General features: G+C 39.1%; 1 protein-coding gene across 7 annotated transcripts in view; it reads left to right on the forward strand.

The window, feature by feature from the left end:
• MAST4 (microtubule associated serine/threonine kinase family member 4) overlaps nt 1–15,527 on the forward strand; it is a 261,302-nt gene that overhangs the window by 128,618 nt on the left and 117,157 nt on the right. The window contains exons 1-2 of one of the 7 annotated variants that reach the window (XM_054054166.1): nt 6,652–6,713; nt 11,281–11,361. The exons of 4 other annotated variants lie outside the window; for them this stretch is intronic. In XM_054054166.1, coding sequence (XP_053910141.1) covers nt 6,667–6,713; nt 11,281–11,361 — 128 coding nt within the window. In that variant the 5' untranslated portion in view covers nt 6,652–6,666. Of the gene's footprint in view, nt 1–6,596; nt 6,714–11,280; nt 11,362–15,527 lie in introns of those variants that run through there. 2 more of the 7 variants (XM_054054163.1, XM_054054170.1) reach the window with 2 other exon arrangements.

A 15,527-nucleotide genomic window follows, 5' to 3' on the forward strand; every position in this document is an offset into this window, starting at 1 on the left:
TGCACCTTACTGATTACTTTCATCTGCAGTATTTTAGGGTCAGTGTTTTTAGTTAACGTGTTTAATGTGACAACCAGTTCTGGGGTTAACTTACCAGAGGACTACACAGCAGCTTTATTATTTTTAATGGTTAATTAACGTCACTAATAAACACTTTATTTTTATCTATTCCTGTTACTTAGTGGAAGACAATACCATAGAGCTAACAGCAGAATCTGCAGCTTATTTATAAAAAGTAATTAAAAATCAGTTTTAATATCATAGAGTGCTTTTTAAAACCATGACTTAAAACCAAATCCCTTGCAGAATAGTAAGAATTACAGCTCTAAATAGGCTCTGGCAAAGTGGTTTTTTTTGTAAGACCACCTGAGCTTTTACTGTGTACTCCAATGACACATTAATAAAATGCGTTATTGTATATTGCTTGCTAGTGTCAGATTTATGGGTAAGCCTGTAAATGTCGGTAGATTTATAATGTTGAGACTTAGAGAACTTAAGTCTGGAAGGGGCTATCTAGTACGTCTTTCTGTCACAGGGTACCAAATGGTCTTCCTCCTACCCTGTGAGTTTATAGTGCTGTGGCTGACATGTGTTGAACACAGTCAAACAAGGAGAGTGCAGATTCTACCAAAGTCTAACCACTGCCGTGCAGTGATGGGGAGGTTACTTTGGCATGCCATGCTGAGCCTGTTGTGCAAACTGAGCTTCTGGGTGCTGGCGACTGTGACCACCTGTCATCTACTTCACCTGCTTCTCCTCCCTTGCCCAGAGAAACAAACAGAAATCAGCCCCTCTCCTCTTCCTTGCATAATCTGACCAGATGAGGTATTAATTGCCATTGCAAATTGGGCAATTATTTTGAATCTGCACATAGGAGCAAGACATACCAGACAGGGATCTAAGAAAAAAAATTGTTTCACCATCTGGTATCATTTCCTTAGCTGTGTGACTAATACTTCTGGAGAAAGTATGTGGTAAATAACAAAGCGCAGAATAAATTGGCCCATTACAGATAGATAAGAAAAATACTTGTTGAGCATTTATGGCAGATAGCTGAAGCATGAGATGTGTTTCGTACTTGTTGTGTTGGTCAGTCTGTTGACTTCAGCCGAAGGTAACAGACTAGCAGATTCATATTTCAGACTGCTTTGTGCACATTATTAAGTAACTGCAAGGCATACTGTATTGAGAAGAATGTGAAAAAAAGAGGCTGGGCTTTTGTTTTTCACCCATTTCTTTAGTGCTGTGTTTTGCTGATGCCAAGAAGCAGTGTTATACTCAACTGTTTCTGTGTTGCTAGAATTTCTTTAGAAACTACAGTGTTAGCAGTGAAGCGGCTGTTAGGATCTTGAATGTTCTCAGGTTTATAGCTCTGCCTTCTGCTAGAGGATTTTGCAGTGTCTCAGGTTCAAAAATTCAACCTAGTGGTAAAATTACTCACCTGCTCATCTATGAGAGTTTCACAAAGCTAAGTTTTGAATGTTGCAGGAAGAGGTGGCAGACAGTTGACAGGCAGGAGTAGTAGAAGCTGATCTGTTGAGAGTGCTGCTGTGGCGTCATGGTGAACTGCTCTTTATTTAACAGTAGATCCTGAGATCTCAAACTTTCTCATTGGCATGAGAGAATGCAAAGTTATCACGTGCTGGAGTAAGTGCAGTGAAAAAAAAACCAACCCAAAGCCTTATATATTCATATATACATATAGATTTGTGTTAAATATGTATGTAATACATATGCATAGGTATACACATACATTGTTAATGTCTTCTCATCCTTATAGGATGTGCAGTGCAACATAAAACTCAGGAAAAATTTGTCCCTGAGTAACACTTTTCAGTTACAAATCTGTAACCCAGGCAGTGACGTGAATATGTAGTCACTTAGTATATGCTGCTGACTTTCACAGCGGATGCAGTCTTACAAAGTGGCAAATAAAAGTTTCAAATTTTCTTTTAAAGCATGAGAAAACAGCAACTTGACTACGTAGAAAATGTGGACGAAAGTGTTTGTTTCTGTCGTTGTGACTTTTTGAAGCTATTCTTAAGCCTCAGTCAGTTGTGGAATCAGACTGCAACATGTTCACTGCAGTGAACATCATCAGTGCTGCCTCTAAGGTGTACTCATTTTTCTCCTCATGAGGAGGAAGAGGCCAGAGACCAAGTAGTAACTGTCAATGCCAGGATGATGAAGGCAGCACAGTTTCCATTTTCATAACTAAGTTGTAAGTTTTACTATATAGTGTTTGGAAAAACAGTCAAGATAAAATGATCTAACTAAATTGTCATTCTGAAATTGTTTATCCTGTGCTAGAATTTGAAATCTGTTTTAAAAACTATCTGTAATTTCAGGACTTTTCACTGCTAATTGTGTGCAAAGTGTGGTATACAGTTAAATGTCACAATGTCTCTGTAAGATACGTAGATGTTATCCTTAACTGGCAGATTGAGAACCCTGACCAACAGAAAATCGTAAATTGCTTTATGCTGGTATTGCAATTTGGACATTCTTTAGTCTTGTATTCACAAGATTCTGATGGCTACTTTTAAAGCAAGGCACATTTTGGTTTCAAAACACAATTCCTATTTGAGAGGTGAAAATTGAATGCTGTAAGTCTACCTAAGTATTGCTAAACAGACTGTGTTAACTAGAAAAGCATAAATGTCTGAAATAGTGTGCTGAGAAGATTAGGTGATGGAAATTCAGATTAAATAACCTTTGGTTCAAGGACTGTCACAGAAGGGTGTTTATTGCCATTGTTCCTTAAGAGTTGATTAATAACTCTTGAGTACCTTTGGAAAACATCAGCCAAAAATGCATGCAGAACCAAAGGATGCCCTAATTTGCTCATTATCTGAGTGTAATTACTGTTAAAGACTAATGAAAGACAGATCCACCTGCACTTTTAATGGTGTTGTTGTGTGTTACTGTCATTTAAGAAGAAAAGCAAGCATGGTCAACAGCTGCATAGAATATTAAGCTGCTTAATTGTCATGTGGAGGAAGAGACTTCCAGGTTCGTGTTTCAAGGAAATAAAACATTGCACTGTGCTTTGCTGGTTTGCTTGGTTTTAACCATGTATTCTTGTATTTCATAATTAAAATTTGACTTTCCTCTGTAGAACTATATAAGAGGAGATCAGGGTTTACATTTGCAGAGGAGTACAATTCTTAAAGGCCTTCTGTACTGTTTGTGACTTTTTGTTTTAGATTCTTTCTAGGTGAGAAATTTTCTCTATGGAAGTTTTATCAATATAGTCAAATTTGTCAGTTTTTTCAGGTTAATCTAGATAAAAGGAACACTTACATTGCAAATTATTATGCGTAATGTTAAAAGGGGCATGAAACAGAACAGAGGCTACTTGGTGCTGCTGTGGGGATTGTCGTATTGTGAGGGTGGGGAAAAGCGGGTGATGTTCAAGGGAATTATTCCGGAAGTTAAAGTCCTTTTTAATTAGTTTTTCTGATGGAGTAGCATCTTCCTTGTTTTGTCATCTTCTGCAGCTGTGGATAGCATTACTTATCCTTTGCTTTGTCTGATACTTCTGTACTCTGCAGTGTTAGAGGAATGTGATGTACAAACCTGAAATAGCTGTTGTAGTTTTTTTTGTTTGGCTGGCCTTTTATTTTTTTTTTTTTGGTTTTGTGTACCAAAAACCTTCTGTTACATCTTGAACCAGGAGTGCATATTTGTCGTCTCTGTCATATGGCTAGATGAGGTATGTGAAACAGTTCCCATTTACTCCTACAAAAACTGTAAGACTGTAATGGTGGGCAGAATTTGATCTACTGCTATGTATTTGTCTGTTTTTCAGTAAATCATGATTTTCCAAACTTGAGTCTGGATCAAGCAAAATATATAAAAGAATAATTTTCAAAGTCAATTCATAGCACAGTCTCTGCTTAGAATAATTTAGCATTAATGTGATGTGAAGTGCCTGCATGAATTAGCTCAAGAAAGAGGTTGATTTATTATGGTCTCAAAATAGCCCTTATATGCAGTTGCTTATGTTTAAGCTGCAGTGCCCTGTTGCCAGTCTGTCTCATCCTCCTTTAGACAAGACAAGCTGTCAGTCTTCCTGCAGGTAAAGTACACCTACTGCCTAATTGCAGTGTTTAACTCTAAAGTGATGTTTAGTGACAGAGTATTCTTTTTTGGTTTTCATTGTTGCACAGCTTTAAGAACAGTGTAAAAAAACCCACCTCCACTGTGGACTTCTCTTCAATTCACCTTGGTGTTAAAGTTGGCGATACAGGATTAACATGTAAAATTGGTATAGTCCTTTCGAAGGAGGCAGACTTTCTCCTTCCAAGCCAGTCCTTTTGCTGGTTTGTATACAGAAATAATTGTGGTAGTATCCTGATTCAGCAGAGCTGCTGTCCTCCTAGGGGTTTTATGCAGTTTGCTACTTTCTGTGCCTTCAGTGAAAATTTAATTTAAATTTAAAGCTGTTAGATAGCTTCATACAACAAAAATTAAGTACTTGGTGTTATGCATGTATGCATATACTTACATAGAAGTGCTTAAGTGAAGATTATTACTCAAAAAGTTAAGCTTTTTGAACATTATATAACGCTTACATAAATGTGTGTGTGTGTAGTGTCCACACGGTCACAATTTTCTGACTCTGTCAAAACCAGGTCTTTTAAGTGGCTGAAGAAGTCTTAGAGGAATTTTAAGGGAACAGAGCTTGGTTTCAGAGGTACTGAGCAATGGGAACAGGGAGCTGTCTGTCCTTGGATGCTAGGACGTAGCCAGAGGCCTGTGGCTGTAGTCTGCTTCTCTCGTTAGGTTTCTATTCCTAAATGGTTATTTCCATTTTCTGTCATGAAGAAACCTGTAGGCATGGACAGCTTCACCTGATAGTTTCTGTGTTGGGGATGCTTGACTTTTAGATAGGTGACTCTTGTACTGTTTTTTCCAAGAATTTTTTTGAAGAGAATATCTTCATAAAAATGTTTTGCTGTGTTCTGAGTAAAATTTGAAGAACGTGTTTCTAGAGAACCAGTCAGAGTTGGACATATAATTGATCTGCATGACCCTGCAAATCTGTGAATTCACCCATCAGAGTGTGCGATGTTGAAATGAACCTCTTAGGTATAGTCCTTTCCCATTCTTTCAGGAGGTAGGAGAATTTAGAACTTCCTGGGGCCTCATCTGAGTAATCAGAATCCAGATGTTATGATTTACAAATTCAAATGCATACTTCTGTGTATCCTTCAGTTTTGTTTTCAGTGTCTGTAGGTGAAGGCTCTAGGTAATACATAACTTAAATTTAAAATACTTTCCAGTAGAAATACGTAGGAGAAAGAGAGAATTAATGGTAGTTTTTTTGCTGTATGGTTGAAAGAACAATCCATTTCACCAAATGCAGTTCAGCAGTTTCCATCCATAACAAGGAGATTTCCCACAGCTCTGTACCTGTGAGCTCACTAATTTCTTCCAAATGTGAGCTAGGGACCCAAAAAGCAGGAGCTTCATTTGGTCTTGTGCTTTGGCTAGTCTTTGTAAGTTCTCCATTCCCGGGGCAGGGCCAAAGCTCTGATGGAAAATAAACTTCTGTGGTTGACGTTATCATATTGTGCAAGAGGTGCAAATTCAGAATTGCTCAGGAAAACTATGCGGGTGAGATAAAATATTCTAGCTCTTAAATTACAAAGAATAAGTACTTGCACAGTGCTTTTGCTTTTCATGGTGTTTTATAGAGCATTAAAAAAAATTGTTAGTCCTCATGAAACAATTCACAATATTTATTTGTTAAAAGGATAACCTCAGGCTAAGAGGTAGTACATAAAAAGGGAATATAATTAAATTAAACCCAGCATCCTACACAGCAGCACTGACCTGGAACTCTTTATAAGCTGTTTTGTAATGGTTTACTTTTAAGTTAAGTTACCTTTAAACCTGAAATTGATACACCTCTCTGCAATCTCTAGGTCTGGCTTTCAACCTTAATAAAAATTGTAGATTATTTCCGTTTAAGTTTCAAGTGCAGTTATAGCAGAACAGAATGGTAACTTTTCTCTTTGTAGTAACCTCAGTGTTACAAGAATATATTTTTTTCAAATGCCTTGGCAATTAATTTTCACTGTTAAAGGAGAAGAGCTTGTTTTGTCATTCAGTGGTTTGCTGGTTTATTACTGCAGAAACTGCCTGTCTGTTTACCGAGGAAAGGGATAATGTGACTTAAACAAGATGGCTAAATCCTATTCGGCAGGATCAGAGTGGGTGGTGAATGTTTGACATTTGCTGAGAGAAACTGTCTTAAGGATAGAGGCTTTCTTTTTTTTTTTTTTGGTGCTGTGGGCTGGCGTAGCAAGGGGAACCTCTCCTTCCTCCGCGGTGCAGAGTGTGTGTGTGTGTGTGTGTCAGCGCGGTGGCTGCTGCTGCAAAATACCAAGGATAAATTACTTGATGTGCACAACTGAAGGCACCGTTGGCTTCACAAAATTGGCGCAGCGTGCGCTGGTGCTAACCTGAGAGACTCAGCCGGCAGCTCTTCGTGACAGCTAGAGGTGGAAGGACCCAAACTTGCGGTCCTCCCCCTACCCCCAAGAGATCGTTAGTCCGTTCCTTTATAGTGGTTCATTTTGGCTCTCTGTCATCGCCAGAATGCTGCCAGTGAATGTGTGTCATGGTTACAATAGATTGTGCTAACACATAACAGCAATGAAAGCCCAGCGGGAAAGGCTACAAATTCCAGGGCTGACCTTGGAGTAAGTATTGTCTGTCTTTAATATTTTAATGGTTTCTGCATGATGCCGGCTTTCGTGCAACCAGGAGCTGTTTAACATACGTTTGTGCTGACAGTCTGGGAGCACTGCAGCTCCAGGTTGAAGGAACATGTTTTAAATGCATTGCAGTTGGTTTCTGCAAATGTGCAAGCCTGGAGCCAGGATATTGCAGTACATTTGGAAAGAAAGCATTTCTGCTTATTTAAAGTTACTGCATCTCAGTGCACGGAGTATCCTGTCAGCTTGTAGGGGAAGAATCTGTCATTAGGCCGTGGTGTCTGTCTTTTTCTCCAGCTCTCTGTTACTGTTCGTTTATCCCAGTGCTGCCTTTTAGAAGGGCCTCTATCTCTGCTGAATACTAGAGAGCACTGTGAGAGATGAAAGCGTTATAGAAATGCTCTTTGTGAAAATTCATCAGGAACGAGACATTCTTTACACATGTAACTAAACTAATGAACTGTATTGACATTCTGGAGGATTCCTGATAGTCTCTGCAGCAAGTATGTTTACCTAATTTAGCAGTATGTTTACTTGGTACTCGCTTAAAACTGATTAACTAATTTGTGTGCTTTCAGCTATTTAAAGAGTAAGTACATGAAAATATGTAATTTTAATGTGTAGTGTCAGTAAGTATAGTCTTTTATTTATAATTGCCAGCATATGTTTACCCAAAATTTGTTAGTCTAAACCAAATATTTATTTCTGTACATACATACCTAATGTCTACATCGACATGTCAGTCCAGTATGTATGCATGTTCTAGTCACCATGAGAACTTGCTAATTTTATCTAGGTAAATAGCTAGGGTTATGTCAGATCCTTTAGTATTCCCTAGGACTTCCCCATTCTTGCTGGAGGAAAAAAAAATGTGAATGCTGCAGATGCCTGTGGTAAAGTTATTTAGCTGTGAAAGGTATTATCTCTGACACATGCCATGTTTGAAAGAGAGGGTTATAGGAAAGTGTGCAGCATAGCAAATAATTTATTCTAATAATCACATGAAGGTAACAGAACACTTTATTCCAAGGAACAAGTGTAGATGTTATATTGGCTTCCCCAGTACTCCGTTTGTGAAATGTCAAGAGAGAAATTCTGCATTTCAGTCTGGCATCATCTGCTGAGAGCAGTGTGAGCAGACTACGCTCTAGATGTATTTCTGAAAAAAAAGGAAAGACATTAGTAATTTCTCAGGAGTTTTGAAGGAAGGGTCTTATCAGGCACTTCATTAAAATGGTTTCCATGAATAATTGATAATTATACTCCTGTTGATGTGTGGCAATTTAAGTATTTTTACATCAGTCTTCACTGAATTATGTAATCATCATATCAGAATAACATCACTAACTGCAAAGGATGTAAAAATTATTCATGTTAATGTTTTTTTCAACTTGTGTGTGTGTATTTGTAATATGAGATAATTGCTTACTGCTTTCTCCTTTTTCATGGTAACCTGACATAATTACAGTTGCTTTGCCACATTTTGACAATATTTAGTACTGACAAAATTGATAATTATGTTTTAAATTCATCATTGATTGTTGTTTTTGCTAAACTGTCTGGATATATTTAACTTTTTCATATATTAGACTTTCTTTTGCCATCACAGTTGCTGCTTGGTAAACTTAATTTACCTTTAGAGGAAAGAAAGTATCATATTCTGGTTGCTGGCACTTAATGTTTCCCATAGAGTCATTCTCTCATGATTTGTCAGAGTTGAGTCAATGCAGACTAAAGTCGTGTCTCCCAAATTCTTATTTTCTATCATCTATATAAAGCACATATCTTGGGGGAAAAAAATCCAATTTATTCCTTGAAACATTCTTTGCTTTCTCATTCTTATGAATTTTCTTTCAATGCATTTTAAATGTCGGGACTAGAATTACGTTTTCTCTCTGAGAAATTAGTACAGTCATTCTACTCCATATTCATTACTTGCAGAAAGCTCTTTCAAAGAATATTAAGGATCCACATTGAAGCATTCCAAATTTAGTAAATGAAAGAATTAAGGCTGCCTGTCAGTCTCGTGCATATGCACTGTGATAATTTATTTTAACAGGTTTTTGCATGTAATTCGTAGGTCCTAAAAAAGAAAAGCTGAAAAGCAAGTTCTATAGAAGGACTGGAGTGACACTCCAGTGTCATCACTCAGTGGGAATTTATAGATCTATAATACAAGCACATTTGATATTGAATGCCCCAAGTGTTGGCGCCATGACTGATGCTGGTGTGTTACAGTAATAGATATCAGGAAGCATAAGAGTAATTACTAGCAGGTGTAGGACTTCCACCTGCTGTGTATGCACCATTCCCTAGAGGGGAGTATGTGCTTTGCCACCGGGTGTTACTAGGATTTGCTGATAGCAAAGTGACTTAGGAGTCTCATACTGAGATCTGAAGTTATGTTCTCATTCAGTGCCAGACCTGTTTTTTTTTCTCCTCTCCTTTTCACTACACCGGCCTTAGTAGGTTCCTTGCCCTCAGTCGTTACTCCATAGCAGATCCATGCCCTCTCCTTGCTGCAGTCCCATGCCTTTTGGCCGGCTGGTGGCAGTTCTTCTCCTTCCATGTGGGTTCTCTTTTGATTGGTGTCAGTTCCCCTCCCTGCTTCTGATCCTGCTGGAGGCTGATTGCTGTCTGCATCACCTACCTTTGTCCCTTGCTGTGAACCCCCAGGAACAGCAGTTTGAGCACTGCCAGTACAGCGCAGGAGAGTTTCCCAGCCTGTAGTCAGCGAGGGCCACGCTAACAAGCACACATATTGGGTTAAACTGCTGGCTCTACCACAGCAGACCTGCAGTGGAGAGTAAGAGAAAGAGCAGGTAGAGCTTACAGCTACAGAAAAAGTTCTTAAAAGCCTGTACTTACCGTACACAAAGATTTTTCCATGTTGTGGCAGGTCAGTCCAGTGCAACAGAGTGCCCCGGTGAAAGAGCAGAAATCTGAGTCTGTCAATCCATACCTTTATCCACAGACCTGCATGGGTTGACTGATGTGAGCCTGGGTTCAGTTTAACCATTTTCAGAATGATATATTGAGCCGGTGGCTCTTAACGGCGTTTATTAGCTTAGACATACTGTTGCGCTAGCACAGCTAGCCTGCAGCTGAAATACAGCTCGCGTATATCTAGCCACTGGGCTGTTGGCAGTGTGCTCTTCTGTGCACTCAGTTCAGGGATTGTGCAAGGACAGCTAGCAGCCACAGGAGCTTGCTTTAACTCTGTAGCCTGCTCAGAAAATAGCAGCAGCAGCGCCCACACTCACCTTGACTCTGTGCATGTCCCTGCCAAACTTTGTGTCCTATGCAAAGCGTCTTAAGAAGGAAAGGTTGCAACAATGTACCATGTCAAAAAAATGTTGTCCCTGATCTGTTTTAGAAGCAGTAATTCAGGAAAAAAAAAAATAGATCCGTTATCTACCTTGAAAGGTTTTGATGCCAGGGTTTTAAAATCTAGCTAAGTGTCATGCGCCTGCAAACAAAGGTTTAGCGTGGTAGATAGCTGTACTTATTGTTTGCCATCCGCATTTCCACTGAGGAGAGGACAGGAGTGCTTTCATTGGCAGGCTACAAGGCTCTGGCACATAGTAGAACAAATCTTTATGAGGATGATCTGGAAAAAGTTGCCAGTAAGCTTCTGCCTTCTCTTAGTCTGCACAGAAGGCAGAGCTCCATGACATCTGGAACAGGTAACTTCAGTTAACTGCGACAGGAGGCATGTTGTTAAACCTATTTTTTTTAAAAAAACCCCTATTTTTAAAAAACAAAGTTTCATGGAGGCAAGAGCTATGACTGCATGAGTATGTTTTAGAAGAGCATCCATGAAGTCTGTCAGTGGCTGTTTTATTGAGAGACCTTTTGAATGGAGGTGCACTTGAGGCAGCTTCTTGAAGTTACCTCCAGAGCCCAGTGCTCAAGTATGGGTTTTTTTGATGAGTTGTTTATATCTGTATTTGATTACCTAGGTAAAGGGCTTGGTATTTGTGAGGGAGCAATTTCATAGTGAAATTGATGGAAATTAATTCCACCTAGCTAGGTCACTTCTAATTTTCAGGGAGTCCCCATGTTCTAGGCTCTCAAATTGTGACTCTTCAATACCATTTTCTTATTGCTGATGAAAGCTCGTAATCAGTTTTAGTTTTCCTTTTGTTTTTCATAAAACTGATTTGCATATCAAAGACTTTAAAAAAAACCCTAGAGTTTTTTAAAAGAAAAAAATGTCCCCACTGCATGTCTTGATTAGACATGCCATGCTTAGAAGTCTGGAACAAGCTAGCATTTTTTCTCCCTCTTTTTGGACTTTGTATGCAAGTGTTGTTTGTGGAGGGAGATTAACATAGTCAAGTACATGTAGCAGCATCAGGTTTCATATTTGTTTTTATTTAAATCAGTTTCATCTTGAGTCAAAAACTGGGTGGCTACAATCAATCACTTCATTCAGGAGGATGTTACTGTTTTGGTTCTAACCAAAACTCCTTTCCTAACTCCTACACTAAAACATGCAACTCTTGCTAAACCTTCTGTTTACTAGAGATGACATTATTTTAACTTGCAGTCTCACCCCAAGGAGCCTGAGCCCAACCCCAACAAGCCCCTGCAGTCCATGCAGTCCTCTGTTCGCTTTTCATTTTTGGAGGTAAGCGAGTGAACTTCCATTGTTGATTATTTTCTTCTGCATCCAAAACCTGACAATAAAAAAATAAAAATGCAAAGGGAAAATTGAAGAAAACTAAATATATCTCTGCAATCTGAAGTATGTTTTACTTGACCAGCTGTTGTTCTGAAGTTAAATATTTTATGGTAAAAAAAATACAGGATAATCCATATTTTGAGACGCAGTACAGAGATTCAAGGTATTGGTGCAGAATTCTGTGTTGCTTTGACTGTTTGCTTAGGAATGTTTCTGCTGTTGAAATGTTATAGTTTGCTTCCTGTCATCACACCTCTAACTGTATTCTGTTACGTAAAAATGTAAGGTGAGTTCAGAAATGAGGATGATTCATGAAACGCATAGTTATTTTTTGCTTACCTGAGAAGTAGTAGTACACTCACTGATGTCAGGTATAAGGAGAGTTGAGTATCCAAGATGCACGTCCATCTAGAAGAACATGAAGTCATGTGTAGTACATTGGTAGGAGTATTTTCTTTTTCAGGACTAGGAGAATTTGAAGCCTTGTTTCTAGTATAGTAATGTTTTAGATGAGCCTTAAGCAGCCACATACAATACGCTTCTTACTCTTTCTCTTCCTCCCAAGTTCCTTCAGTAGAGTGTATTTTTCATACTTGTCAGAAAGGCAGTTATTTTTATGAGATCAGAAAAATATTGATCAAAAAATACTATATAACACTTGCTATTATAGTAAGATCATCATAACAAATAATAATTGAAGAATGTTTCTAATACAGAGACATGTTTTTTTTTCTTCTTTGTTTTATTTTTAATGCAAAAACATTATACTGCAAGTCAGGGACCTCAGGTGTGAGTTACTGAGGTTCTGCTCAGGAGTTTTAAAATAGTATTTTTGAAAATTAGTTACTGTTGAGTTATCGATGCCTCACAGATTAAAAAACCCTGTTAATTTTGATCAAAGGTCTCACTTGGTAATGTGAGGATGAAAGACTCTTAGAGCGCTGCCACCTTGTTGAGTGACATAATAAGGTGCTGTTGGGCCTGTTTATTACCACCTCTTGAATGCAGCATGGCAGAAGGTAGAGTTGTGTGGATGAGTTTAATCTACTTCAGCATACCTCTAAAGTTAAAACCAAATTATCATGTAAGAGTCCTGTCAAGGCTTCATGTGACACTGAAAAAGGGAGCAATAACTTTGTGACTGTCTATGTGTTTCTGAAATATTGTAGTTTTCTTATTTATACTGTTTTATTAGGGAAGGATGGGATGAGAATCCCTCATTTGTCCATTTTTCAGTGCAGTTTAATGAAACATACTTTTTTCTCAGTGAAACTTTTATGTTGTTTGTTAACATATTGTCAGCAAAATCAGCATTCTGTGGAGTTTAACTGAGGGAATGCTTGGTAAAACCTAGCATTTTCTAATCATGTCTTCATTTTTTACAGCCAAACCAAATCATTTTACTTGGTGGAGGAGAAAGTGCTCTTTTTCAAAGTGTCAGGGTTTTTTTGAATCAGTAAGCTATTTACAAAGTTTTTAATTTGCATAACCTGCTAAACTGCGTGTCCAGATGTGTGAATGTCTTGCCGTGCAAACTGTTCAGTGCATACAGCCCTCAGTGTTTTTATGATCTTTGGAAGCGGGACCCTCCAGGCTTTTCCTTCAGCTTGCTGAGGGCAGAGGCGCCCAACAATGCTGAGTCCTCCTATGGTGGAGGGCACTGGGACTAAACTCTTCCGATGTCTTCTGAAGCAATGGAGTTCAGTTGATACTGCTTAATGTAAAACTTCCTCCCTGGATTTTGATGTAAAATGTCAAAATTCCTAGGCATTTTCCTTTGACTGTTTTGTTGTAAAATGTATCTAAAGCTCTGCCAGAATGGTTGATTTTTCCCTTTAACAGAAATTTAAGAAGCTTGATTCTGAATCTTTGCTACAGCTGTAGAGGACTGTTGGTGTGTTGAATAGCAAATGTTTTAGTTATTAGTACCGTTCAAGCTTGACCTAGGCTAACAGGGAAGAATGTATGTGTTGGTGTTTAGAATATACAAGTAATTAGCATTTCCTGTTCTGTTAGCTCAGAGTACTCCCTGTGTGGGAGGAGAGGAATTATTTTAGTACGATTGCTTTTACTCATATTCGGAAGTGTTAGCAGCTCGGGAGCCTTACCAGAGTGAATGGGTAGGATTTTCCTGTGGTATCATCTCTTTAGAATGCGGGTTCATCTCCCTCATGGCCTTTGACTTTGTGCAGCTGCTCCTTAGACGGTTGTTTTTGTTGGGAGTTCTGCTTACAGCAGTTGTCGCATACAGTACTGAAAGGGAACCTTGTGTCATTTAGATGATGAAGGTCTTTTTAAAATAAACAGTATCGTCCTGTGAATGGAAGTACCTGTGGTCGCAGAGCCTGCTGGCACAATGTGAAGCTGTCTGTATTTTACTGATACTTCTCAGAGAGGATAGGGGATAGAGGTTTTTCAAATTGCAGGCAGCGAAGCACACATTTCCCATCAAATTTGTGTTTGCTGCATGGGTCATCTGAAAACTTAAAAGTATATACTCTTTATATATAGTGCTAATTAATAGTGTAAGCAGCAGATTTGCAAGAAAATAAAATGCAAAGATTCCTTCAATAGTGGAGTACCCCTAATGAGTTTTAAAGATACTCATGCCTCTAGCATAGAGTATGTGTTTGCTTTGGATAACTTAGTGTTGTTTGTGATAGTATTCTTTTACTGATGCCGCTGATACTGAACTGGGGAAAAAAAAACGTGTCTGTAAGACTCGGACATGTAATAATGATAGTAGTGTCTGCTGCTGTCTACATAGAAAGGGGATCCCATGGGAGAATTAGTGTTTGCCACCTTTCGGTGCTGTAGTTCATGACTGATATGTCCTGGTTGATGTTTTTGCTCTGCTTGAGTTGTGCACAATGTGTTGGTTTAGTTTGTTCTTTCCTGCCTTTGGACATAAGAAATGCAAAGAAATTTAGTGCTTGTAGGCAGGATTGGAAAAAAGTCCTTCATACAGAGAACTGGTTTAAACTTCTGACCATCCGCATTCTCAGGCAGGGTTTTGCTGATATAAAGATCCTTGTTTCTCAAAAGAACTCTGGATTGTGGTGAAGTTTCGAGAGAGCCTTGACTGAAGAGTGTAAGGATTACACGGGTTGCTGCTATTGTGCAGACAAACACAAGTGTTGCTAACCTTCACAGCCTGGTAAGTGGATCAGAATTCATTCTGAAGCCTTAGAAAAGAAGGGAATGAGTAAAAGGAGTCCAAGCTCGTTTAAGCCATTTAAATTCATATACCAGACTGTTGAATACAGAAATAAAAATCTAGTTGGTGTCTAGTTGTTGGTGTTTGCTTCCTCTGCCTGCTTCTTTTCTCTTCCCCCGGCCCCAACATCCCTGTATCCCTGAATCTGATAAAGACAGAAAGCTTAAAATAGCTACTTTCTACAACTGTATTAGTCTGTTTCATGAAACCCTCTGTGTTGTTCTGAAAGTGAGCATGCTTAAAGAGATTGTGTTTTGTGGCTTTCTATGATGCTGTGTGCTCATGTAAGCATGTACGCCCATTTGAAAAATGTAGTGGACAGCGAGAATTCGGTTTGCTGTTTAGTGCTTACATTACAGAAGGCAATAGCATTGTTTTTAAACACTTCTGTGTTTCGATGGGGAGGAAAGTTGTGTAGTTGGTCTTCACTTGTTCTGTGTGGTGTGAGATGGCTGGGCTGGGACACTTGGGACAGCTGTGGGTCTGATGGCAAAATAGCTTCTGTGGACTTGCTCAGCCTAACCATTCTTGTCCTTGCCCCTGTTGCCACAACTGTGCTCTGACCCGTGTGTGTTAGCTCTTGCGATAGCGTGACTGCACCCCAAGTTGAATCTCTACTACAAGTGAGAACAGGAGAGGAGTGGGAGGGAGCAAGGGGGCAGTTTTTGGTGTCATAGGTGGCAGAGTGTGCCTGTGTTGGCACTCCACCAACGTGAGAGCATCTCCTTGGACAGCACTGTGCTGGAGCTCCAAAAGCCACCCGCTCAGACCTGAGCAGCAGCCAAGGTGACAGCTATTGTACATACTGGTTACTGATTAAATCTGTTGTAGGTGCATAGTCTATATAGACCAGACAGCAAATACTGAAGAAAAGGAAGTTCCTAGTATTCCTTGT

This window comes from Cuculus canorus, chromosome Z (genome assembly GCF_017976375.1).
Source record: "Cuculus canorus isolate bCucCan1 chromosome Z, bCucCan1.pri, whole genome shotgun sequence".
In the NCBI taxonomy this organism is placed as follows: Eukaryota; Metazoa; Chordata; class Aves; order Cuculiformes; family Cuculidae; genus Cuculus; species Cuculus canorus.